Below are 27,119 nucleotides of genomic sequence, written 5' to 3'. Positions count from 1 at the left end.
TGCTAGATAATGTGTGTTTCATATAGGAGAATCCTTAATTGTTTCCTGTCCAATTTTGTCTGAATAGTTGCTTAATACAATCTTAGGTTATGATATGAAAGTCTGCTGATCACTAAAATTTAGGACAAAGTAAAATTAAATCTAATATTGTGCCAAGCAATGTGGAAAATGCAGTAGTCTTTTACAGAATTCATTTTACCTCTTGCACCCAACAAGAATGGTGAACTTAAAAACAAGTCTTTCTTGAAATGCCCACAGATCTTGCTGCACATGATACTGTCCTGGCTGTAATTAATGTTACACTAGTACTTAATTTTTAATTTTCATCATCCTAATGTATGGCAATATTTATTGAAGTCATGGATGTGTTCTTGAAATTGAGAGCTCAATGTGTAAAATTGAGCAGACGTTCCGGTAGTCTGTGTTAGTAAATTCTCTCTTGTATCAACAAGATTTTCCTCCTCAGTTTTTGATCATTTCCTAAGCAGTCATGCACTGCTGAGTCTTTTTACTTAATGTAACTGGGCAAACAGCCAGAAGTGATTATTTTTTCTTGTCTTGTAATACTGGATTATTGCTGTTTATAAACTCAGCACATAAAGTTTCAAGTTTGTCCTCAATGGAATTCATTTGACAGATCTTAATGAATATTTTTGAATGTCACACAGGCAAATAATTCTATTTACAAATAAACTGGAATTATGGCAAAACATACTGAAGTTGACAGTATTTATTAAACGTATTATTAAAACTTAGTTTTAGTATATCTAATTTAAGTAGTGTATTTCAAAGCAAATTGCATCACTGACAGGGTGCAAGTTACGAAGCTTAACACCTGCAGCTTCAATTCACTGTAATGAGAAACAGTTTCTGTCAGCTGCTGTCTCTTCTACAGATGCAGAGAATATTTTCCTCATCTCAGTGTATTCAACTGTTTGTAATTCAATGTTTAATCCATCCAAAATTGAGAAGACAGATCAAGAGTTAAATTAAAATTACTTGTCTTGGAGTAGAAAAATAGCATAGTCTTAGTCTCTTTTAAGTTAGTTCATCTGCATCAGCAGAGCACTTACATCGTGGTATTGTTGGGCACCTTGGCTTGAATTAATTTAGTATGTGTCCACTTTTTTTTTTTTTATTTCTGCTCTTCTCTTTAAATTGTTTTAAGTTTCAGCTGTGAGATTTGACAAGGTTAAACATCAGAGCCATTCTTGGGGATGGAGAACAGCCCTGATCTATAGTCTTCTGATAAATGTTAGCTCAGTTAAGTCACATTGACAGCTTCTCTATCATTATCATGAGGTAAAAGAACCTGCCTTTGTGTTTTGGCGATTTTATTAGCATATACTTCCCTGATGTGATAAATGGAGAAGGCAGGAGAGTAGTAATACTACTCTGATATTTAATTTAAAAAACAAAAAACATCACTGTAGGAGTGTAGGCTCTGGGTTTTTTTCCTAGTTCCTGTACATCTATATTTTACTAGCTGAATGTTCATTTATATGATTGCATTGTATTTATTGTTCTTTGCATTTTTTTTACAAGTGAGAGATCTACCACCTATTTGTCTCGATGTTAGACAAAAGCAACGAATCTCTATAGATACACTACCCCAAGAACTGAAAGCCCCCATTCCTCCTGAACCTTCCCTTCCTATCCGAACCAAAACTGTGAAAGACTTCCAGTAAGTTGCATGGGTGTTTCTAAAAGCATACTTTCTTTGGACTTCATTTTGTCCTAATTTGTACATTTGATTTTTCTTAACCTCAAATGAGTTATGTTCAGTTCAATAAGACAATCTCGCAGTAGCAGTCGTTACTTTGCTGTCATGGTGTGATCAGTAAATCTATTACTGTGAAAATTATCAAAAGAATTTCTCTAGCTTGACGCTTGCTGTTCTGTTCAAGAAACAGCAAAGCTTGTATTTCAGAGTTGGAAATTCAGTTCCTGACATTCAGTGGATGTTTGGTTTTAGAACAAATATGTATGGCTTAATGTAGGCTGGAAGTGTTTTTTTTGTTTGATTTGTTTAGTTTTTAATATCCTTGAGTATTTTACTGGTAGAGAAATATTGGTCAGGAAATGGGGAGGAATATTCCTAGGAGGAAGCCTCATTCTTCTATTTTTCGAACAGATGGAAAAAAAATCAAAGTTGCTTCCAGAGACATAGGCATAGACTTTTCATTGCTCTTTTCCATGTTTGAAGTCTTATGCATTCAGTGAGGAGAAGGAATGCTGTTTGATTATTCGGTGTGTGTATTTGGTGGAATATCCCTTGCTGTTATTCAGGTGTTCTGAAGAGCTGAAATTGTTACCATATTCAGATTTGTGTATTTATTGACTGCTGTCTAGTTATACAACTATCAAGAGTTTCATTCTTTCAAGTAAAGTATTAAAAACTCCGTAGTGTTTTTGGTTTGTCCCATTGATAATTTCTTTGTACTAGATATTAACTTTTTTTTTTTTTTTTGTGAGGGGGGAAGCAATCTGGAATTTGTATTGCCAGCATTATAGTTAACGAAGATAAAATACGCTTTAAGGATTCTTTAAAATGTCTGACATTGGACAAAACAGGAACTTGCTTTACAAGGTCAATACTTAAAAGGATTTCAAGGGTAAATCCAGATTTTGTTGTCAAAGAACATGCATAGTCACATACAAAGATTAAGGTTTATTTGAAAAATTGGAAGAGAAATAACGTTTGGTACACTAATAATGAAATTGACTTGTTTAGGAGCCTGTGTACTTAAATGAATAAATTAGTCTGAGAAATCTTATCATGTCAGTGTTTCTAAAACATAATTCTGTTCTACTAATGATTTGTCTTAGCATACTGAACTGTGACACCATGAATTAACATTTTGAATAAGACATTGCTCAAGTATATCAAACACAAACTATGCTTTTGTTCTCTTGTAATACCATGATCGTACAATGACAAGGAAGATGTTAGACACTGATATTATACTTGTCTGTCTTTTAAATGTGCTTAGTGAGGAAAGCTTGGAGTTATAGCACAGTCTAAAGTCTAAGTGGCTGGGAAGATTTAACCCTTGTTATTACCTGTCTTTTTAATGCATTCTCTCTAGGGATGATATAGAAAAGTCAAAGTCATCAGGAGACTGGAAAGCTGTGCATGATTTTTATTCTACAACGTTCGATTCTTTCCTGGAGATAAATGCTGCATTTAAGGTAGAAAAAAATTTGTAATATTACTTAGTAGTTACAGCGATTTGGCTCCTCAAAGCATTTAGACGCACATCAGTTAAAGGCTTGCAACTAGTTGCTCAAACCCACTAGGATTGTTTTATTATGATCTTACCTGCCTTTGGTACACAATGTGTTATGGCATTGATTTATTTATTCCAGTTTAAGCAACAGTATTTCAAGTGTAAGGTACTATATGTAAGGTACTTTCTACACAAACTACAGTTTAAAAATATTCAAGTTGATGCAGCTAATAGGCAAACCTGGAAACAGAAATTCCCTGTCCTTTAAAAAAAAAAAAAAAGTGATATGCATTCAAGTAGTATTGCTGCTCTGTTGCGTTGGCATATTCAGTGTTCCTTGGGCAAGATCATATCTTTGTGAAAAGTTTCTGAATACATGCTAAATTAATATTTCCTTCTTACTACAGAGGAAGATGTGCTTTTGATATTTAATATGAACCTAGGCAAAATAACCTGTGACTCTTAGTTACTTAATGAAAATTGAATGCTTGTAACTTCATTCTTGTCTCGTGATGGATTTACAGCAAAGATGGAAGATGAACATTCTGTGCAATTTGTTATTTGAGACCCTTCTACATTTTAAAATAGAACAACTAGGTAATGGAGCCACACGAATAATACTAAAGTGTAAGATGAATGTTCTTTAGTTTCATCTTTCACCCATTAATAAAAATGGACTTAGATTCTTATGTTTTGATAAGGAAAATAAATATTTTTATCTGTATGTGTTTTGTTAAATGTGCTGATAAACTTTTATTTTGAAAGATATGTCAAATATTCAAAACATTTCAAAATCAAAATGTCTCATTTATTATCTAACTTGCAGAAAGATACCAATTCTCCATTTAATACCATTGAGGACTCTGGAATCGATGCAAAATTTGTGAATGTTGTCTATGATGCCTTATTGAATACTGTAAGTAGAAGAACAGAATTCATGTTTGATAATCTAACAATCATTTCATCAAAGAAACTTTCTAAGAAGCAATTTATACCAAAAGTATTTCTCAGATATGTACGATTTCTGAAGAATGTCTCATAACATACTTAAAATTGTCCTGTGAGAATTGCCATAGAGTCATGAAAATTGCTGCAGTAAAAGACGAGGAAATTTTTGTTAGTATTAATGTGGTTCATCCTGTGGTAGATCTCAGAGAGTGTTTGGAAGATAAGACATGAGTGTGGTGGGACACTGCATGATGAGAGAGATGGAAAATGTGAGGATGGGAGTAGTAAAAAGTAGATACTGTGTCTAGTAAACACAAGGCAGGAATAATGTAGAAATAATGGGTACAGCTTTTAAGTTGTTTGAAGTTTTGAAAGCCACAGTTGACACAACTTCAGGCCTCACCTAATAGCCTCTGAGGAAAGATATACAGGAACTCAGCACCATAGCACAGTCAAAGATTTCTTAGCTGGCTTGAATCACAGGCAAAACAAATTTGCCCTTTTGTACACTCTCTTATACCAAGCATGTATAATTTGATCAGATATGATTTTTCCCTGCTCCTTTTTCCATAGCCTCAAGATGTTCAGAAGTCAGTCCTAAAGGGAATAATTAATGGTCTGCTACAAGAATGGAAAGGGTAAGTATAACCAATGTTTGCACTACTGTTCCAACACTTACTTAGAACTGGTATACTTTCTATATTTTTACTCTATTGTTTTAGCCAAAGAAAGAAAATGTTCTCTTAAAACTTAACTTGACTCATAAGAACTTGTCTCCTTTTGGCAGGCAAATCTAGTGAGACACATCTTGAGCTCTGTAAGCTGACATTGAACCTCTGAGAAGCAGATCTAGCCATATATCCCCTCAAAAAATCTCAGCTGCTTGTTGCCAGGGCAATCTTTCAGGAATCCCAACTGTGAGATGAATTAGGGAATTTATCCAGAGTAAAACATGTTCCTCCTGACCCCAACTAACATGTTTTAACTTACATAATTTCTTGACTTGAAGTTTGTTTTGCGATATCATTCATGTTTCAGCAGCACTGAAAGGGCAATACAGCATGCAGAAATGATTATCCAGGAGGCATGGAGAGGACAAGATTTTAGCAAGAAGTAATAGAAGTGAGAATGCTTAGTTTGATTCAAAAAAAAAAAAATGTAGCAAGAGACAGCCCCTTGTTGTGACTCATCTGTAACCCAACCCATGGCTATTGCTTTCTCTATTTTTTTTTTTTTTTTACTACCTTTAGAGAGTAGTCAGAATCTTTAAAAGTGTCCTTTCAGTGATGATGCTGAATATGGTATTGAACACGTATTGACAAAACAAAGTTAAATCCTAGGGTGCATGATATCCTGACTATTGATGTGTATATATGGTGTACACATAGAGTGTTTCAAATTAATTCATTCATTTTGTAGGCCACGAACAAAAGATGATCTTAGAGCATACTGTATACTTCTACAGGTAAGAAAAATACAGTATTTTTAGTTAAGTATATGTCAGCTTAATTTATAATCTATAAACCAGTATACTATGCAAACAAGATACTTAGTATAACTGATAAATTTCACATTTAATTTCCTGTCATAAGATTGTATTAACATATGGAAGAAGTGTAGGGTATGCATGATGGGAACAGGAGTTTAATGACAGAGTTGATGGGGTAAGGTTGCATACATTAAACCCATGAACTAAGAACACAGGCATGCAATTGTTTCCTATCACTTCGTATTGAAAGAGCAAAAGTTTTAGAAGGTTATTTCCTACTTATTGTCAGATTTCCTTTATTGCTATGTTGCAACAGTGATCTTTCCCAAAAGTTTCAGTATATGCACTTTTTGGTATTGCTGTAATTTTCACTAGTATTGCAGTTTATCCAGCAGTCTCCCTCCAGTCTATCTGACGACTGCATTGTCTGATTTTTGTCTACATTAACTGATTACCTTTCCTACTAAAATTGATGAGCATTTGTAGCAAATTCCCCCTTTAAGCTTTGCTAGTGCAGATGACACCTCTCCACATGAGAGAATCTTCTGCTGTTGCTTGAAAGATCAGATAGTAATTTAGTTTTTGGAGACAACAGTTTTTTTTCTCTGGGATGGGTACATTAGCTGTGAATTATGAGGAATAATTCTGCAGAAAAGTGGGAGTGTGTGGACTAATATAAGAGGGAAAATAAGGAGTGTGTGGAAAGACAGGAGAATTCTTATTACTGAGATTAAAAGCTCATCATGCAGAGGAGTGTAATTTATGTGCTATACAGTATATTGATAATCCAGAAAAAATACATTGAATACTGCCTTTGTTACCTGTGGGCTTTCTTTTGAAACACAAAAAATCCATACTTTTGCAATATAGAAGTTGCATATTTTTCATTTGAATAGAAGTTGCAAATCATTTTTCCATAGTTTTTATCACTGTCACAGCAATTTTCTGAATTACTTTCCTGCGTAATTGTATTGACAACAACAAACATAAGAAACAGCCGTAATGACTTTTTCCCTTTATGCAGTTTGTTAACCTAACACGTTTTTTTAATCTTTTTCAGAATCCTCAATTTAGTAACACTTCTACTTATGTCATCTATGCTCACTTGCTAAGACAGATAGCAGCCTTAACAGAAGCTGACCATCATTTCCTAGTGCACTGGTCTAAAAAGTAAAAAACAATAAAAAAATAAAATTAAAAATTCAATTTTTAGGATTACAATTGTTACTGTATTTCCATGAATGTTGACTGTTTATATTATATATAAATTATATGAAAGTTGACTACAGAGATTGTTTTGTTGTTTTCAAAGTACATTTGGACATAGTCCACTAAGTGATACTGATTTATAGATGCAAACTGTATATAATGTATAAAAAATGATTATCTTTGTGCAAAAAAGCTTTGATTGCAAAATAAGCTGTGTAAGTTATTTTTACATAACTTATGCAAAAAAAGAATGTAAATTTTCCAGATACACGCTTAGATAATGATATTGTTACAAACATCTTTATGATCTTCCTTTTAAATAAAGGTGTTTCTTGCATTATTTCCAAAAGATACTGTAGCTTTGCTGTATTACATGAAAACCACAAACGAAATTAAGTCCATGCTGATAGTGTAATAGAGATGGTGACAGAATGTAGTTAAGGCATTAGATTTTAATTACTTGAAATAATTCTAATAGCATCTAGCTATTAGTCACGTGGGGGTAACTGCCAAAAGAGTGGTTTTTAAGTTTGTATGAAGGTTGCCTTCCTTATGACGACTGCGCAAAAAGTTCAATTTGGGGTTTAAAAAAAAAGGTGTTTGTATATGTTCACAATTCCCTGCCTCTTAGGGAAACTCTTAATCAAGGATTTTCTTCTCTGCAAGGATGAAAATTATATACATATATTTCTCCCCCTGAAATATGTCCAGATTTGCTTAAAAATGCGTTAATTTGTTATTTCATTTGAATCAGTGTTTACAAATCAGATGAACCCTTTTGGTTAAGGATGCAAAAGGCATATTGATGTTCTTATTCTTAAAATAAGTATTAGAAATTTGAAACATTAAAACAGAAGAGCTTTTATTTACAAAATGATGCTTTGATATATCTACTCATGTATTATATCTACACGTGTATTTTTGCTGTATTATGAAAGTAGTGCAGCACATAACTTTATATGTGCACTTGTCACAAGTGTATGAAGTATTTTCCGCTATTCATTCAATAGGGCTGAGTATCTCAAAATCAAAAATTGAGACTTCCTCAGTATTCAGATTGTGGAGTGAAAGAGAGAAGGGATGTTTATTTTTTGTTTACTTCTGTTTATTAAAGTCAAGAACAAGTGATGATTCTTTTGTAAATTTTTTAAAGATACAGACATTAAAAAGTGTATTTAAATGGTGCATTGCTGTATTTAAATGCAGAGCATTGCTGCATGCCAGTATTTAAAAGCATGATTCTTCAAACTTTATATTTGGAACTTTGTTTTTATAGTGGGACAAAAGCATGTTCTTCAGAAAATAATATTGAAATCTGATAATATGGGCTTCAGTTTGAACAGCGATCACATGAGAGTAACTGTAGCGTGTTTCTTTTAGGATTTCACAGAGGAGGTTCAAGCAGGTGGTGGACAGGTTACTGCAATTTATTTCTTTACGCCTGTTTCCTGCAAAACCTGAAGAGTTTCCACCCATGATGAAATGTACCTGGTGGATTCCATCAGCAACCAAAGTCCTGGCATTATTTAGTAGGTTTTTTCCTTAAATTGTGTATGCATGTAGGTGTATATTATGTATGTATATATATATATACTTGCATTTTGTATGTGTATGCATGCACACACATGGGAGCAGAGGAGGGTGGTTTATCTCTCCACTTATGGTGGAAATGGACATTTGTAGTAACACAGTATGAACTACAATAGAAGAGAATGCCAAAAAAATAGTAAGCAGGAAAAAAATGTCAATTGGCAAGACATCATACTTTTTACTAGGGGATAATTGCTATGCATCATCTTCCTGTAACAACAAGGGGTCATTAGAAGAAAAATCCACAGAGATAACCAATAGTAAAGGTTTCCCTTAGATTTATAAAAAACTTTTAAACGTGCAATTGCTACAATTTCTTCTGTAACTGGTTTAGCCTCACAGATGTTTTTAGGATCTAGGTATCTTAGGCAATGTGTATTCCTCTTAAGTTCAAAACTACAGCATAGAAAAAGTAAATCCCTGTCCAGCTCAACACAGAGCACAGCAAATTTGACCATTGTAAATGCAGTCTTTCTCTCCCAAACACCGATAGTTTAGTGGTTAGAGCATCTGCTATAGAAATGGAAGACCTAAGGTCAGTACCCTTTCCTTGAGGGGTGTAGAAAGTCCCTCTTTGCTTCATGCTTTCTAGGAGAAAATGAAACCATCAAGTGAAAATTAAGATTGGAGTGAGGATGTTTTCATTTCTCTGGCTACTTAAAACAACTTATATTTAAAAGAATTCCGCACAGCCCTCTGTATACAGTGGCACAGTTTAGACACACAAGCTCAACTGTATCCTAAAACATGATTCTTCTCTTGTGTTCTGTAGTCATCTGAAAGAGTTGCTAGTTCATTAATTCTGCACATATACCTCTGGGGAAAGGGATATTTAGTAATTCAAAATAGACCACTTGATATGAAGGTGTTTAAGAAATCTATCAAACTGTTTTTCATTGATTTCAGAAGAATATATCATTCTGTGTCTATGAAACTTTAAATTAGTGTATGTCATCATGTGGGATAGAGTCAAATGCTGTAGAGGAATGGAATTGCTCTTGAGGTCAGAAATATATCAAGTTTGTCTTACCATAGTTGGGCTGATCTGGGAAATTACTATATTTAAAGCTATTAATATGATGCGGTAAGTTGTTATGTTACACTTGTAATTATGTAGCTAAGACTCAGACAAAGTTACTAGTAGCCCATTTGTCATCTTTTCTGTCATCTTTTTCTTTTACTGCTGCTCAGAATGCTTAGAAAACATGTGCATAATCCAGGCAGTACTTTGAAAGACTATTGTATTTTCTTTGTAGATGCTGCAAATAGTCTGATTAGCCCCCCTATTATTTCATATATGGATTTCTATAATTCTACACTTGATCACATTGATCTTATGGAAGAATATCATAACTGGCAATGTTATGGAAATTCTCACAGGTAAGGAAAAATTGGCTGTTTCTTGTCACGTATTATTTCAAAGCACCATATCTGTGTCTGTGTGTTAGCCATACTAAATGTATTTTATTGGAAAAACATAACATAGCTACTGTTTGCAGAAACTGTGTGGATACGATGTCGACTAATAAATCTCATTCTACCATAGCAAACTAGACAGAAGAGTAAAATCTAGATCATAACATTAGTTTTATGATGTATTGGTGTCGATTCAGTGATGTGTTAATTGCATCTTACTGTGAACATATTTTAACTTCTAACACATTCATAGAAAGTGGTGCAGTGTGCATACTTAACGCTTATTGATGGTATCTAAATATTCTGTATGTGGGTCTGATCATATTTACTCCGGTAAAATCAGTTGTACTTATTTCTATTACATGAAACTTAAATCTTTACAGGCTCAAGGCAGCCACAAGTGTGATCTAGAAACGTGGAGAAATAGGCATTTGATCTTCCTGCTAAGTTTTAAAATCTGCTTGGGCAGGAGGAGGGAAAAAAAAAAAAAGACGTGATAGCGATAAATGCACAGTAGGCTTTGAGTAGTCTCAAAGCATTGGAATCTGTATACTGCTGAGCTTCAGACTTTTTTTTTTTTTTTTTTTTTTTTTTTGCATGGGCACCATCTGGCTGCTTTGGCACCCACATCCAAACTTATAAAAGGGCTGTGAGATTTCCACCTGCTCCAGTTCTTTTCAGTTAGCTGGGACATGGGGTATATATCAAAACAAAGTTTGTGTGATACATAGCTTTGGAAGTAATGCAGACTAGCTGTATTATTCTTAAAATATGTTTAGTTCTTGTACTGTGTTAGAACCATATTTTTTTTCCCAATTTTACAGCCTATAAATCTGTATTGTTTGACTTTAAAATAATAATAATAATAAAAAAAAATCAAGGCTCTATGCTTAGAATTAAGTAGGACCAGTATGAATAAGTCCCAGCTTGCCTTGCACATGAAGTATTTTGAAATACACAGTTTTTCCAAATAAGTTGACACTGCTTGGTAAAACATTTTGTGTTAGGATTTCCAGCAGATCAACTGAGAATCTTTTCTCCTCATTTTCTTTCTTTCCTAAAGACATTAGAATCCGGAGCTCCTCGCAGGCAGGATTCAGGGTGCACATGTAGAGTCTGGATTCAAGATGCACACAGAGTCTGAAGCTCCGGGTGTCTTAGTATGAACTTCTGCTAGGTGATGCATGAGCTAATCAACAAAAAACTTACTGAAGTAACCAAGTAAAGTAAATCTTTTACCGTAATGATTTCTGAAGTTTTTCAAAATTGTTAGTAATATTTGACTGCAGTGAAATGTAGCTGTAATCTGATATTTTAGAAGTCCTGAGCACTTGTAGCCCTGTCTTAAATCAGAAGGATCTGTAGAAAATCAGTACCTTTGAAAATCAGAGCAGAAAATAAGCCAAAACAGAAATACTTCTGTGTACTAATGAATGCTACGCTGAGATAACTGTTCAGCTTGTATTAAATAATATATTCTCACTTTCTTTAATTCAGTGTAGCAATTAAAATTTAGTATTTAAAACAGAAGATACTTCTTGCCATCTGTAATTGAAGACTGCTTTTATTAGGTCTATAGATGATAAACATAAAAGAGGTATATTCAGGATATGTATTATTCTATTACTACGTAGAATTTCTGATAGAACTCAAATTGTTTAGTTAAAATACTACTGGATTGATTATCTACGTATACAATGAAAAAACAAAAACCCCGGCAGCTATTTCCAAATTAATGTCAGTAGAGGGAAGATAGTTACTGAACTGTAAAAATTCTCTCCTCTTCTCTTAAGGAAGTACTATGCTAGTTGCTAAAAATGAAATTTTATCTTTTTTTCTCTTGTTGTTCAGGTTTTCTTTCTGTCAATATCCATTTATTATTTCTATAGCAGCGAAAAAGGTTATTATTCAAAGGGATTCAGAACAGCAGATGATAAGTATTGCACGAGTAAGTCATTTCATGATAAATGGTTTTGTCTAATCAATTGGTATTTTATCAATTCTTCTTAGGTAAATGTTCCATACAGCCTTTCATCACAACTTTTGATATATTGGACTATCCAGAAAAAAAGAACCTGAGCCATTTTACTATTGCTAGCCTACAAATGCCCATGCTGGATTCTCTCCAGATTTTTTTATTCTAATATGCTTGGTTTTAAGACGCTTACAAATATCAGTGTTGTGGAGAAAGTTACAGTAAATGTGTTATTGGCTTTTTTTTTTTGGGGGGGGGAAACCAGATTAATATACTGTGTTTGATAAGAAACCAGCATGCTAAATTAACACGGTAACTAAGGAAGAGAGAATTTTGATCTGTTTCCTATTTCATTCTGTGAATATGTGATGTTGTGGAAGACCAAAACACAACAAGTCACGGAAGAGGTACTGCTTCTGAGCAACCTCTTGCATTTTGAAAGAGGCTTTGTCTGCCTCTCTTGGTGATAACTTTCTTCAGGTGCTAGGAGTTACTGTTTTCCTCAGTGCTCAATGTGGCAGCACCACCTTATCTGTTCATGGTTTGTTAGATGTATCTTGTGAATAGCTAAGTGAAGCACCAGCCAGCCTCTGGAATCTTGTGGTTGTTTTTAACTATTTTGGGAGTTTAAAAGTTTGCCATGCAATTGCCACCTGTTTGTTATATATCCTGATAGTTTCACATAGTGTGAATGATGTTTGCAGTCAAAAAGAGATGGCATTCCTCTCTACCTCTTAGAAGATACTGAAGCATCTGTTGTGTCAGGGTAATGTCTTTTAATGCAAGATACTAAGGACTTCTTAAATTCACTAAGTGTGGTACTTTGTTTTTTAAATGAAGATGTTACATGTATGATGTTTTTTCATTCAAATAGCAAAGCCTTGTGGATAAAGTCTCTCGCAGACAGAAACCTGACATGAATATGTTGTTCCTAAATGTGAAAGTGAGGAGGACGCACCTTGTTAGTGATTCACTTGATGAGGTATTAAAAATGTAATTAAATGATGTGTTGCTGCAAAATAGCAATTGCATTTAGATTTGATAAGTTATATTTAAATATTCCTGTGCTAAGATAAGGAATACATATATCTATAATACAAAATAAAAGAAACTGGGTTTCTTGTTCGCAGTAGCAGCGCTGCAGAAAAGATTTAGACAATCAGAACTTTATTTTCTGTCCTTATACTCTTCCATAGTTAAGTTCCTAATGAAGATGCATGCTTGCATACCACATGGTATGTGTGAGTGTTTGCAATTTTTGTCTTAAGAGTAAAGTGCATAATTATCAGATTATGTAGGATCTAGTTCCATGATAAGGAGCACAAATAATGACTAATCATCTAGTCACTAGATGAGTTTGTTCTGTTCTAATTCCCAGAATACTTTTATTCTTTTCCTTCACTAGCTTCTCTATCTTATAACAATTATTATAGGCTTTCTTTTCTTAACTTCTTATCATAATTTTAACTGATTCCTCATTCTTGAATGTAATTTTTCCTTTTTTAGAATTGAGAGACAGATGTGTCCATTGAAGTAGGCGATTCTTCAGTATCCACATAAACTTGTTAATTATTATTTGATGAAATCTAGTTCCCCGCTGCTTCTCAACACTAAAAACAGCCTGATGGTATTGAAAAAGAAGTCCAAATATTGATAACAAAACAAGACCAAATAAGTTCTGATTGTTTATGTGCAGAAAACATAAATTTAAACTTTTTTTTTTTTTGCCTAGATTAAAGCCTGTTTATTTTAGCCTTTTTTCCTAAGACAGAAGAACTCAGTGGTGATACTGCTGTCTCTCAGGCATTGTAGTATTTTTATTTACCGTGTTGAGATAATGAAGAACAACTTTAAGAGTTTCACCTACTAGTGGGAGGTGATGCAAATAACTAGCTTAAACAAAGCAAGAGTGGTATACAAAGAGATTTGTTCTTTATGACTGGAAGCACTGATAAGATGTTAAATTTTCTCTATTTTTCCCCCTCCTATTTTGTAATAGCTAGCAAGGAAGAGGGCAGATTTGAAGAAGAAGTTGAAAGTCACATTTGTAGGAGAAGCTGGTCTTGATATGGGTGGCCTGACAAAAGAATGGTTTCTTCTTCTGATCCGTCAGATTTTTCACCCAGACTATGGTGAGTTTAAGTACAATTTGAAAATCTTAAATTCTTATATTCTTAAAATATCAAAACAGTGATGGATAAGAATTCTTCATTAATCCGGTATTAGACCACTTGTTGATGTTAAATAAATAAATAAAAGCAGGCAAGTTAAAACTGTCATGAATATAGATGGGAAGAACTTCTGGCATAGAGGACAGCAGGAGAGAGTGGGACGTTCTGAAAAGCTTGGAACATCTTGGCTTTTGGCAGGGAGGTTCAAGCGTTGCAGAAACATTGAGATTTCATTTCAGTGGTATAACAATTAGAGAGTGAACAAATCTCTGATCAATGGAAAGGTTTGGAATTAAAATTGGGATTCAGCTTTTTAAGACTTCAATCACGCTAAATCTTGTTTCAGAAACTGGAGGCTCAATGGTTTTGGTTTGTTAGTATCCTTATGTTAGTGAGCATGCTGAGTAGAAAGTATGGGGGGATTCAAGACTAGCAGTTGATTTTTCTTGAAGTTTTTCCCCTGATATATCTGCTGTGTCGCAGTGTTTCCAGCTCTACCCAGACTCAGTTGCCTGCCCCATGTGTGTTACAATGCCTTCTTTGTCTCAGTGTGGGTAATTAGTAAATGGGGTTTGAGACCTATTTTGCTCCAGTGTCACTGCCATCTTTCAGTCAGTGAACCTTGCTCTTCCTTAAATGCAAATATTCAACTGCTTCTGGTGAAGGCCCTGTCTAAACTTTTTGTGATGCGTTCCTCATTGGACCAAATTTCAAAAGAGAAAGATAGATCTTTTGGGAGAAAATCTTTGTAGCAAAAAATGGCACATCTAAAGGCAGAGTTCTATCTCTGTTTTCATAAAGACCAGATATCCCTGAGACATCAGCTGGAGTTTTTGGTGGTTTTTTGTTTTGTTTTGTTTTTAATTCAAAAAAGTTTTTTTCATTTAAATCATTTATTCCCTAGCTTTATCTTCAAACCCAAACGAGATGAGCAATTACATACAAGACATCCTTAGAACTGTTCAGGGCTCTGATTTGTATGCTGGCTGTGAAAACAATATTAAACTATCAGTGTATTCAATTCCAACAAATTAAAACCAGTCATTGCATTTTATTTAATGTAGTTATGCATTGATGAAGTGGATTTCACTGTTAGTGCACTCTCAATCTAGAGTGTAACTGTCTTGCTTCTCAGAGAAATGCATCTTGCCTAGGCATCTTAAAGCTGTTAAGTGGTTTTCATTGTGTAGGTTTTTACTTTCTTTTACTCTTTAAAATGGTGTGTTTTGTATCTGAAGCAAATAGCAGTCAAATGACATTACAGTCATGATTTTAGTAGGATCTAGCTTGTTACTTAAACCAGCAGGTGGCTTTTTTAGGGTGTTTGTGGGTTTTTTAATCTTCTTTAAAATACTTTTTGGACAGATAAATATGAAACATACTCCACACTGCTAGTGTGTATAAGCTACACCTTTTACAACTCTCTATTCTAAGATGGTAAAGTTTGTGGTATTTGTATCATGGGATTCATGCCAACGTTTTTAAAGATTGTCATCTGCTATTGATATAGAAAGGTAGGAAGAAATGGGCTTACATTGCAGCAATAAAATAGTTGATCAGACAGGTATGTTTCTGGCTGTACAGGTTATGAAGTACTGTGACGAAGCAGAATGCATAGAAACCACGTAGAATATCCACAAGTGGAGGTGCTTATTTAAGAATACAGTATGCAGCCAGGGCTGATGGACTTAGTCCTGCTTCAGGGCTGGAGCTGCTCTTGGTGGCCTTTGCCCAAGGACCTGTAGGGCCCTGCTGCATAGGGCCCTGCTGCAGAAGGGAAGACACAGAACTGAGAACCAGCCTGGAGATCTGCACTTTTAGAAGCACTTAATGATGCGTGTGTAAGAAAAAATGGTTTTGTGTGACCTTTTATTAAAGATAAGGCTTGGTAAAGTGCAACTTACTTCTTCTACAGGCATGTTCACGTACCACAAGGACTCACGCTGCCATTGGTTCAGCAGCTTTAAGTGTGATAACTATTCTGAATTCCGACTGGTTGGAGCTGTATCCTTTTATGTCCTCATGACAGTGCTAAACAAGCAGTTATTTAATTACAGGGACAAAATAAGGCAGGAAGATCTAATCAGAACTCATCCTGATGTATGTACAAGTGTGTTGAACTTTAAATGTATAAAGAAAAAGCCATTCAAGGAAGCAGCCTAAAAAAAGGGAAGAAAATGATTGATAGAGATACATGGTACATTTTACAGTCAGAAAATAGTACAATTAAGATTGCACATGCAACTTTTTTTGTGTGTAAGTTGTAATTTTTATGTACTTCACTTCTGGGTTCCATTCAGTAAACATAAATGAGCCTGGGTGCATTAATATTTTAGGTTCCTATTGAGCAGTATGTGGCTTCTTTTTAGCCTAATGGTTTCCACATGAACATAAGATTTTTTCCTAGGTTTTCTGATGTGCTAATTTATGAAGTCCTCAGACACGCAGTTAATGATAATACATGCTTATAAATCCACTAAGATGAGGTGGTGATGCCCCCATTGTACTAGTGGGAAGCTGAATCATGAACTGGATTCTTCTAATTTTTGGTATTAATTTCAAATTTGTACTATGAAGTGTTAGTTCGGGTAACTGTCATTGTGGCTGTTTATGCCTTCTTTAAACAACTTAAGGACACAGAAGGCATTTTCTCAGTTAGTCCTCAATAGCTGTATGTGACAGTTTGCTGAGGATAAAGTCTCTGCTATGAAATGAACAAATGATGAGGTGCAGTGCATAAAATTTAAGCTATTCAGTATTACTTAATATGAGTATGGTAGGCTGTAATAGCAAGTCTGGTAGTAACAAGCACAAGCCAAAGAGGAGGAATCTGTTTCTTGTATTTACATATGTCTTTTTAAGCTAGAATGATAGCCTGCTCTATTCCATCCCCATCTACTTTGTCCGGACTCTAGAATTACTGTGTATCACCAGGTGTACCTGAGTGTGCTAGCAGATAAGCTGTAGTGCCAGTGCAGGTTAGTCGTCATGCTTTCAGATGTATTTCAAAGAAAAATTTCTATATTGAGTGTTCTTTGGAATTTTGGGATTAAAAATAAACAGTTTTCTTTTTTAAAAAACAACAACAAGAAAAAAACTTTTTTTCATAACAATACATTGGAACAATTTATTCAGGAAATGCTGATATAGAATACGATGGAGATTTTCAGGTGTTCTGGCAGCATGTCTCATTTGACCATTTGAACTATTACTTAATTGTAACATAAAATTGTGTTTAAAATAATGTCAGTCCAAAAAAAAAAAAAAAAATTACTTCAGTTTCTTTAGTATGTTAGAATATGCTAGAGTATGCTCAGTTAAAACTTTAAATATTTTTTCCAAGTTACCTAAAATGTTAACTGTAATGAAGATGTGTGTTTTTTGCCTTTAACGTCTGACCCATATAGCTTATGGGACTTGCTGTCTATAATAGCATTACCTTGGATATTCGTTTCCCACCTTGTTGTTACAAGAAATTGTTGAGTCCTCCTATTGTTCCATGTGATCATAACACACTTGTAGGCATCTGTGATGTTACGTTGGATGACTTGTTTCAGATTATGCCTGTAAGTATTTTTTTTTTTTTTTAGATGCTAAATTACTGACTTAGAACCTGTTCTATTTATATTTAATGCTTGGAAAGCTTTATTATCTATTAATTATCTATTGATTATCTATTTATATTTAATGCTTTGAAACAGTCTGTAACGCTTACAGACTGTTTCAAAACAGCCGTTTTTTAGCACCAGCTGATATGGTCTCTATTTTTGCTGCCGAAAACATAAATACTCTTTGTTTTGCAAGCATAGCAGAGGTTTTGTAGGTCTTCTGGAAGTTAGAATACCAAAATTTGATATGTTCTAGACACCCTTTCCATAGTAAAATGAAAAATTTAAGTTTATGATTTAAAAAAAAAAAAAAAAGCACTTCTAATATGCTGATTAAGTAGTGTGGCGTCTTTTTGTGTACAAATTTTGAAGATGCAGCTTTTTCCAAGGTAGTTTCTTTATAAAGAATGATTTTTGCATGTTCTTGCAAATACATCATTTACCTTTGTAGGTTCACTAAAGGGTTTGTATTCATGTTGTAGGAATTGGCCCATGGACTGAATGAACTTCTGTCCTATGAAGGCAATGTTGAAGAGGATTTTTACTCAACCTTTCAGGTCGTTGAGTACTCAATGAGAAGTGATTCTCAAACTAGTTCAGTAATTTTACCAATGTTTCTGCAGTGGAGTGGTTGACAAGCGTATGGTTGCTTATTGTTTGGTGTACAACTGCGTGAGCATTAAAGCTTGCTTCAAGAACCAGTCTAGTGCTTCGTGCACAGAGTCTGGATCCATTATGGGGCTTTAAACAGTTCAATGACAGCATAAGTGGACCTGAGCATTGACTGCTGGGGTCCCATGTCTAGCTGCTGGTAGAATTCCAGCTCTTTGCTTGCTCTGACACTAATGTGTTGCAGTCAGTGACCTACCTGACTGTGGAATTCATCTGTCTGCAAGACAATTCTTTTTCTGTCTAACCCAGTTGCTTGACAAAGCTTACTCCTGTTATTTTACATGTTTTGCCTAGGAAATCTCACTTCCACCATACTTGCCCGTTCAAGTTATGATGGTTTTGCCAGACCTGTATGTGTAACAATAAAGAAATGATTGTATTTCTATATAATCAAGAAAGTCTTTTTCATTTATTCATTGTTTTTTAGGACACATGTCATTTAGTAAAATTTTGTGCTGGTTTATGGACTTGTATTGACCTTTTTTGCTTCAGCTTTCAGTTGCGTTATTATAATACTATAAGAGATTTTTTGTAAAGCAGATATTTTTGAGTTGCTAGGTGAGTTACAGTGGAAGAAATACCTTCTTAATTATGTTTGATACTACTAAATTGTTCTTAGGCATGTTCCCCTTCCACTTTGAGGCTCCACAGTCTGCAGTTTGACATGCTACTGTTTAATAGGGACAATTTTTCTACTTTGAATACCAATTTCTTAAGCAATTTATTGAAAACTGTATTAGTTAACTAAAACCAAACAAGTAAAAGAAAACCCCTCAGGATTACAGCATGTGCTGAAGAGAGACAGGAGATGCATGGAGTAATAAATGCAAGCTTTGTACTCTGCGAGTATCTGAATGTATTTTCCAGAACTGAGCTTGACTTTTCTCTTTCGACAGGTTTTTCAGGAAGAATTCGGTGTTATAAAATCTTATAACCTAAAGCCAAATGGAGATAAGATTCCGGTCACAAATCAGAATAGGAAAGGTATTTCAATACATATTAACAACATACATTTGGCAGATTTAAATTTATCATTGTTTTTACTTTTTGTAAACCTAGATTTTATTTAACAAAATATGAGAAATAAATTCCTGTGGTCTTTCCTGTTAAGTCTACCAATTTAGCAGTATGTAAATTAAAATGCATTCACTTTTATTAATTCACTACAATTTTAGAGGGCACAACAAAATGTTATTTAAAAACATTGCAATGTAACAAAAGAAAATGTTTCTTTTTTAGAATATGTGCAGCTTTATGTCGATTTTCTTCTCAACAAATCAATCTACAAACAATTTGCAGCTTTCTATTATGGATTTCATAGTGTCTGTGCTTCATATGCATTACTGGTAAGAACAAAATATCACTTCTGTTTCAAATAGGTGGCAATGACTGATCTAAATTATGTAAGTTATTCTTGGTATCTGCACTGGATGCTTTTAGCATTCATAAAGAATCTTGATTAATCAATATAGTTGAACAGGAGAAATTAAGTAGGCAATCAACTCTCATCTTTTTTAACAGAACACTATGGATAAATAAAGCTCCACAAGTTTTTATCAGCATGTATTCACAGACAAATCATAGGCTTTTGTATCAGTGTTAATGGAGATTCTCTGCATTTCTTACAGTTATGAGCAGTAGCACAAATATGTCTGTGCACTCTGGAGCGACTGCTGTGAAAACCATGTTACTTTTTTGCAGAAAGAACTTTCAGTAAGATTGAGGTTAAACATTCTTGTGTATTCAGTCCAATTTGGCTTTTGGAATGGCTTTTGTATTTTACACCATTCCTTGTGCAGTAAGAGAAAGAAGAGGTAATTACAATTTTCATGAGAATTTCTGTGTTCCTGTGAAATTAGCCAAGTATGACAGGCTTGCAGCAAAGTGAAATGTGACTAACTGCAGTAGATTTTCGTTCTCCTTCCTGAAACTTCCCTGAAGTGCCATGAAGTACGTTCATGCTTGCAAAAGATGGTGTAGTAAACGAGTAAGAAGTAGGTTCTACTGTTGTATGTTTAGTGGTTGTGAAACATGATTTACGGTTAAATGTACTTGCTTGGCACAACACTATGCACACCTAAAAGTAAATTCTGTCAGTCATTACTATTTAGCAACCTATATCGGGACATTCAATGAAAATAAAATGGAGGCTGTAAAAAAAAGAAGAGAGATCAAGACACTGTCTCTGAATTCCATATGTAAAACGTTAATTTTTTTCACGACATATCTGTAATCTAATCAGAAGACAAGCCAGTCATTGAAATAAATATAAGAATGAAAAGGAATTGAGAAACAAAAGCAATGCATTAAAATGTAATGTTATCCAATAATTTGCTTTTTACTATATACAGTAATAAAAGATTCCTCCAAGTTCTAAAGAATTCATTTTTCTAGAAAAACAATATGTATCAGGTTAATTTATAAATTTATATTCAATAATATCCTGTTAATATTTCAGTAATGCAAAAAAAGATATCTATTTCTCAACTTCAATGAATATTAAATATTTTATACTTAATTTCTGGCAGCTACTTCGTCCGGAAGAAGTTGAAATTCTTGTATGTGGTAGTCCTGAACTGGATATGTCTGCGTTACAGCGAAGTACTCAATATGAGGGCTACCAGAAAACTGATCTCACTATACGGTAGGCTTGATTTAATGTTTTTTTTTCCTCATTCAAATTACGGACTTAAAAAGCAGCATTGCATGGTAGACTGTTGGGAATAATCTATTCAAGTGTATTCTGAAAATGGATCATAAATAATTGAAACGTTAAAAAACTTACTTCCAAATGAGACAAAGATGCTATTAAATTAGTGTCTTTAGACACAATAAAACAAATATACTATATAAATAAGAAGAATTAGATCATTAGTAACATAGTGTGTTGCTGGATACATTAAAAGTGATGTAAGTTGCAAATGGAGGTAGTTTCAAATCCTATACATTGAAATCCGAGTCTTTAATTTTATTATCCAATTTTCTAATTTTTTTCCTCCCAATTCCAATTGATAATAAGGAGATGTATACTAATAAGTTAGACTGATTATTTTTTTAATAGAAAAGTGGGTTTGGACATCATATGACAACACATAATTACAAAATTCATAAAATATTATTGTACTTGTAAAGTCCTTAGGAACTTATTTAACATTGCATATTAGGATAATATTGATGTCCTTTGTTTTACATCTATTCAGTTTCTGATAAGTGTCAATTCATTGTATACATGCAGTTGTGTTATATTCTAATGCTGTTTTGGCACGATATTGCATCTTAAATCATTTTCTTCTCCTTTGACCCTGAACATAGATACTTTTGGGATGTAGTACTTGGATTTTCTCTTGACCTTCAAAAGAAGCTGCTACATTTTGCTACAGGAAGTGATAGAGTACCTGTGGGAGGCATGGCTGATTTGAATTTCAAGATTTCAAAGAGTGAAACATCCACTAATTGGCAAGTATTTCTTTTTTTTAATTTTTGTTCTTAAATTATTTCCTGGGAGTCCTTACTGCTCTTGAATGTCTTTTTTGAAGAAGAGCAAAGAGTATAAGGGAGAAACTGAGTAACCTCCATTAATTTGTCTTCAAAATGTTATTAAACCCGTCTATTGATAACATAAATTTAGCTGATGATCGTCTAATACAAAATCAGTTCTTCAGTCAGTGTTTATATTCGAGTCTATTAATTCTTTATCTTTGAAGTTTCCTTACATGTTTTAATTCAAAGAAACTGTTTAATTGTTCCTAACATGACAGCTGAGCTAATGAAAATAGAGGGTGAATCACCATGATTTTTTTCTGAATTTTTTAAGTCTGTTTTGTCATTATGAATAGCAGCCCCTGCAGTTACCAAAAAACGCCTTGCATTCTTTCTTGATGGTCTAAATAAGAATTTCAATTTGCATTGCTGGAAAAGATGTAGCATTCCTTTAGGGTCTCTGGTGAGTAAGTGTATAGCTGATACAGAGGTTGCTCATACGAAATAGGACTGAAGCAACCTTGTAACTTTGTCATGAAAGTTAAATTGTTCATGCCAAGTTCTTATGCTTCTGGTAACCTTTTATTTTATACTGAAGTGAACTGAAAAATTCCTCATGCTTTCCAGCCAGTATTTTCCTTTTCAGGAGTGGAAAGAGTCAGTTTAAACAATTTGGAAAATTGTATAGAAAAACTTACTGGTCTGGAGCTCACTGCTAAGCAGTAATTGTTGGCTTTACCTATGTTTCTCAAACTTTTAAGGTAGTCAAAATACTTTAAAGGAACTACATTTTTAGAGTCAAAATTTTGGGGGGGGGTTCTGTGGAGAACTGAAAAAATGCATAGATGAAATCTGATTTAAAACAAGCAAACAAAAATTATCTCGTTATTGTGGTATTTCTAATGCTTTAGTCAATTGGCCAATAACTGGTTCCAGTAATACGTTAAAGGGACATGAGCAGAAATGAAGAAAAATCAGTCAACATTGAATCTCTGTTGAAGTTCATTCTCCTGCAAATTGTTCTTGCAACTGAGAACACATTTTAAAATAATGTCCATTTTAAAATTATGTAGATCTGTGCTGCTGGATGTTTGTTTCAGTCAGATGGCCTCTACAACGATGAGCATAAGCATGTTGCTGTTGTATTGCTCACACAATAGGATCAAAGACACTAATAGCCATAAGAATTCTCAAATTAATATCCAGTTTCCCAAGTTGCCAAATTCTGAAGCAGGGCTCCAGTCTGTTTAACAGATGTTTGCTTCGCTGTTTAAAGTAGGGATAAAAACAGTTGTTTGTATCTCCAGATCTGGAGTGGGGTTTCACTCTCTTTCAAGAATATTTGCTAATGATCAAATGCCAAACTACTGACTAAATGAAAATGGAACTAGAGAGCTTACTAAAATCACAAACTTAAAATCTAACTTTTAAGCGACAAGAGTTCAGAAATCTTTCAGTGCATTGGGTTAATTCCAAGTTTCAGGTGGAGCTTCAGGTCAACTGGCTGAATAACTGTTTTCGTCAGGATAATCTTTCCTAGTGCTGAGCATGGTTTCCAACGTTTCAATCAGGCAATCCTATGAGAGACCTGAAATATATATGTATTCAATCTCAGCTTTCAGAAGACATTTGCAACTTGCAAAGGGGTGAGAGTTGCAAGCAAACAAATTTTAACCTGAGTACCTGAGGTTCATGTGACCAATAGTGTTGTTACTTATAATATTTCTTGTACACGGTTTCTTATGTAACTGGAAATACGTAGGCAGATGGCAGCACCCTGCTTCTGTTTTGTTACTTAATAAGAGGATGGTTTTGTTTTTGTTTTAGGTTACCAGTGGCCCATACTTGCTTCAACCAACTTTGTCTCCCTCCTTACAAGAACAAGAAAGAATTGAAGCAAAAGTTGATCATTGGAATTTCAAATGCAGAGGGGTTTGGTCTAGAATAAAATAAAATACTTAAGAACAGCATTTTTATGTAGCACTCACTCTCTTCTAATTGTGCCTTTAAGCTTTTTGTTATGTCTCTTGATACTGTGCAAGTCTTACCCAACTTATATATTTTTTAAATATGAAGTGTATGTTTTTTCCTTAATGGCAATACATTTACTGCTTGCTTTGTCACAGAAAGTAGTTTTCTTCATACAAAAAGCTTGTCTATTTGATAAAAGAAACATGATGAAGGCAATTTCAAAGTTATAGTTTGTTTCCGTTTTTCCTTAATAGCACTTTATCATTAATTGTAATTACTTTACATCACATATATTCCACTGGGAAATAATATACAGAATATTTCTTTATTAGCTAGTCCCAGTGGTGGAATGTTTTCAATTAACATGAATAGTAGAAAAGAATGTAACTTACAGCATGTAGCCATATTTTCACTAAGGCAAACAGGAATTTTAGTCTTTATAAAATGTATGCAGTTTTAATATTCTGGTTTTCCTTCTCAGCTAAACAGGCTGTCTAAGAAGCATGTAAATAACTGCCTGTGAACAAATAGAGTTTTGATAGTGCCATTTACTGCTAAAAATTATTTTTTATGAATAAGAGGTTTTAGGTGTTCTATATTCAGCTTTTACAGATCAACAGGATTGACTGTACAAAGAATGTTTTAAAAAGTACTTTCTTCAGCTTGAGGGAATTCAAGGCCAAACTACAGATATTAAGCAACTTGGAGGTTCATTCTCTGGAACTGACAGCAACTAACCAGATTTACTATAGTGTCATGGTGAACAAAACTAGATATTTAAAGTAAATTCCGCAAATGTTGAAATATTTCAGGAAAAAAATTAAATCTCCAACAAATGAAAAACTAATACATAGTTGTTGTGCTGTCATTTTTCATCCACTTTGTTAAAAGTCTTAAATAAGCTATGACGAGTGAATACAGTAACATTTCAGAAGAATGTTGAAGCTTTCATTGACTTGAGGGCCAGCATTTAAAGACAATGTTTTGTGTTTTTTACTGCACAAACAACATGAAAACAGTTCTTGATATGTGTATTCTGAATTAGTAAATTAGGAGCTGGGGAAGAAACTAGTTCTAAATTGCAGGTGTAATTATAAGTCTGGGTTTTATTCATTAAATGGAAAGAATTTATCAGCATGCAGTATAGTATTTTTTTAATATGAATAGCTACTGTATGTTCTATAGATTTTTCTTTCATCTGAATGAGGCCCAGATCTTTCAAAATATTTAGGCATCCAATTTGCCAGCTTTCCCAGTTGACTTCTGCTGGGAGTTGAATGCTTAAATAGCTTGTAGTGTCTGTACTCAATTACTTACTTGCAATAAGAGTAAAATTATATTCTTGTTTTCCCTTCCTATATAATTTACATACAACCAACATATTTTCACACAGTTAACAAATTAATTTTCCTAATTTGTAGTTTCAAAGCTGTTGTGGATTTTCTTCAATATCTAAGTGCAAATTTTATTTTATTCTGTTTCCTAGAGAGAAGGTACTAGTGATTTTACTATTTTATTAACAGAGAGATAAATAGTAGGGTATTTCTAAATATTTGTCATTCTATTCATAGTGCTTTCCTTGAAATCAATATTAAAATTTCCGTTGACTTCAGCTTCTAATGAAACTAGGTTAGCATGGAGAGTGTTAAAAGCAGCACTTCAAACTTGTGTGTTGTACATTATTTCTTTCAAATTAAGCTTTAAAATAAATTTGAATTTACAGGATTTCCAATGTTAAGAAATAGAACTTTCACCACTACACTGAATGAACTAGACAAATTTAAAATTGCTTGAAGCTAACACTTGAATGTGGATGTACGTAACAAATTTGGAAACAAACACCTCCCTTTCCTCTCTCTGTAGAACTGGATTAGTAGAATGTCAGCTTATGAATAAATAACTATACAGTTTATCTGAAAACATGGCAAATTAGCCAAAATATTTTTTTATGGCTTAAGCCCACTTTTAATAATTATCTATTATTGTCAATATAAAAGCTTTATCTTCTTATTTTCACCGAATTGCACTTTGTGTTGGGTTTAGTTTTATTTATTAATGCTTTTTTTGATTTTACTGTGTAATATTACCTCAGAATTCTAAAAAAACAAAACACAAACTATTGTATTTGCATCAGTTTTTAAATAAGATAGTCAATGACATTTTATATATTTCCTGATGTTGATAAATTAAATAGTAAATTTTGTATTTGTTAAATGAAAGCATTGCACTGTATTTATGAAACAAACCTGATCATTTTAAAAATTTACTTCAACGATGGTTTTTGTTCTTTTGTCTTGCCCTGTAATCCAGCAAATCTTTTTTTTTATCTCCATCATTGTTTTGTAATGTACAAAAGAAATCTGGTTTGTATACATTTGTTCATTTCTAAGTATCTATTTTTATGTATTAAAATTGTGCAGTCATTAAATCAAGTATTTCAATTACTGGTCTTATTTGATTTCAGATTTCCAAGATTGATCATAATGGCTTTGAAAACATGATCTATATCTCTTCTTTTGTCTTATTTTTCTTTTGAAAACTTTTCCTTACTATTACAGTTTGGTTAAAACATTGTATGGCTCACTGAAAAGGAAACTTAAGTATTTAATACCAGGTGTACACCCAGAAGTATATTCTATATATATAGTCAAAATTACAGGTCTTCTAGTGCATACCATGGTGTAACAATGTTGTATAATAGTGGATCCTGAACTCTGTTTTATATCTTTTTTTTTTTGTTTCCCTCAGTTGTTAGATGACAGACAAAGCCAAATTGTTGCATAGTTTGTCTTTTACCAGCTAATTTTAACATTTAAATCAAGAGGGACAGGGAACAAGAACATCATGCTTTCCCATGGCTACTGTTAGTCCTGATCACAAGACTAATATCTGACCAGATTTAAACTTCGTCTCCTTCGTGCCACTCGAGCTACCTACAGATGGCAGCAAAGATGAGGATCAAAACCACTTAATTAGAAGTCAGACTTTCCTCTTAATAGTAGAGATTAGAAATACAAAAATCTTAAGAATACAATTTTTAAAAATAAATATTCAGGAAAAAGTTATAAATGTCTTTCTCTGTGGTTGCAGTTGGTGGTGGGACTGGCTAACTTGCTCCAAAAACAAATCCTATATTTCTTATTTTTCACAGATGTGATATTTAATATTCTTTCAGAATCCTTCCCTAAATAGAAATCTGAGAGATCTCACAGCTTCCTTAATGCCAATTTGCATGTCATAAGTAGCAGACTGTAAGAGTATTTGGTTTTCCTGTTAGAGCACCTAGATCTCTTCCAAGATAGTTTCTCTTTTATGTTTGGGTCAAGTAATTTTCCATTCCATTACAATTCTTTTTTTCAA

At 33.6% G+C, this 27,119-nt stretch overlaps 1 protein-coding gene across 2 annotated transcripts in view; it reads left to right on the top strand.

Moving 5' to 3' along the window:
* HECTD2 (HECT domain E3 ubiquitin protein ligase 2) overlaps positions 1-26,203 on the top strand; it is a 33,279-nt gene extending 7,076 nt beyond the window's left edge. Inside the window, exons 3-21 of one of the 2 annotated variants that reach the window (XM_035542195.2) lie at positions 1,546-1,684; positions 3,090-3,192; positions 4,057-4,146; positions 4,752-4,816; positions 5,598-5,643; positions 6,728-6,837; positions 8,257-8,405; positions 9,723-9,846; positions 11,734-11,830; positions 12,732-12,839; positions 13,857-13,989; positions 15,944-16,032; positions 17,436-17,594; positions 18,119-18,193; positions 19,205-19,292; positions 19,548-19,654; positions 20,837-20,952; positions 21,621-21,764; positions 23,616-26,203. In XM_035542195.2, coding sequence (XP_035398088.1) covers positions 1,546-1,684; positions 3,090-3,192; positions 4,057-4,146; positions 4,752-4,816; positions 5,598-5,643; positions 6,728-6,837; positions 8,257-8,405; positions 9,723-9,846; positions 11,734-11,830; positions 12,732-12,839; positions 13,857-13,989; positions 15,944-16,032; positions 17,436-17,594; positions 18,119-18,193; positions 19,205-19,292; positions 19,548-19,654; positions 20,837-20,952; positions 21,621-21,764; positions 23,616-23,736 — 2,063 coding nt within the window. In that variant the 3' untranslated portion in view covers positions 23,737-26,203. The remainder of the gene's footprint in view (positions 1-1,545; positions 1,685-3,089; positions 3,193-4,056; positions 4,147-4,751; positions 4,817-5,597; positions 5,644-6,727; positions 6,838-8,256; positions 8,406-9,722; positions 9,847-11,733; positions 11,831-12,731; positions 12,840-13,856; positions 13,990-15,943; positions 16,033-17,435; positions 17,595-18,118; positions 18,194-19,204; positions 19,293-19,547; positions 19,655-20,836; positions 20,953-21,620; positions 21,765-23,615) is intronic. The other variant, XM_035542203.2, reaches the window with a different exon arrangement.
* Positions 26,204-27,119: the final 916 nt, after the last annotated feature.

Source organism: Cygnus atratus, chromosome 7, assembly GCF_013377495.2.
Source record: "Cygnus atratus isolate AKBS03 ecotype Queensland, Australia chromosome 7, CAtr_DNAZoo_HiC_assembly, whole genome shotgun sequence".
Lineage (NCBI taxonomy): Eukaryota > Metazoa > Chordata > Aves > Anseriformes > Anatidae > Cygnus > Cygnus atratus.
This window is presented reverse-complemented; position numbering and strand designations above follow the sequence as displayed.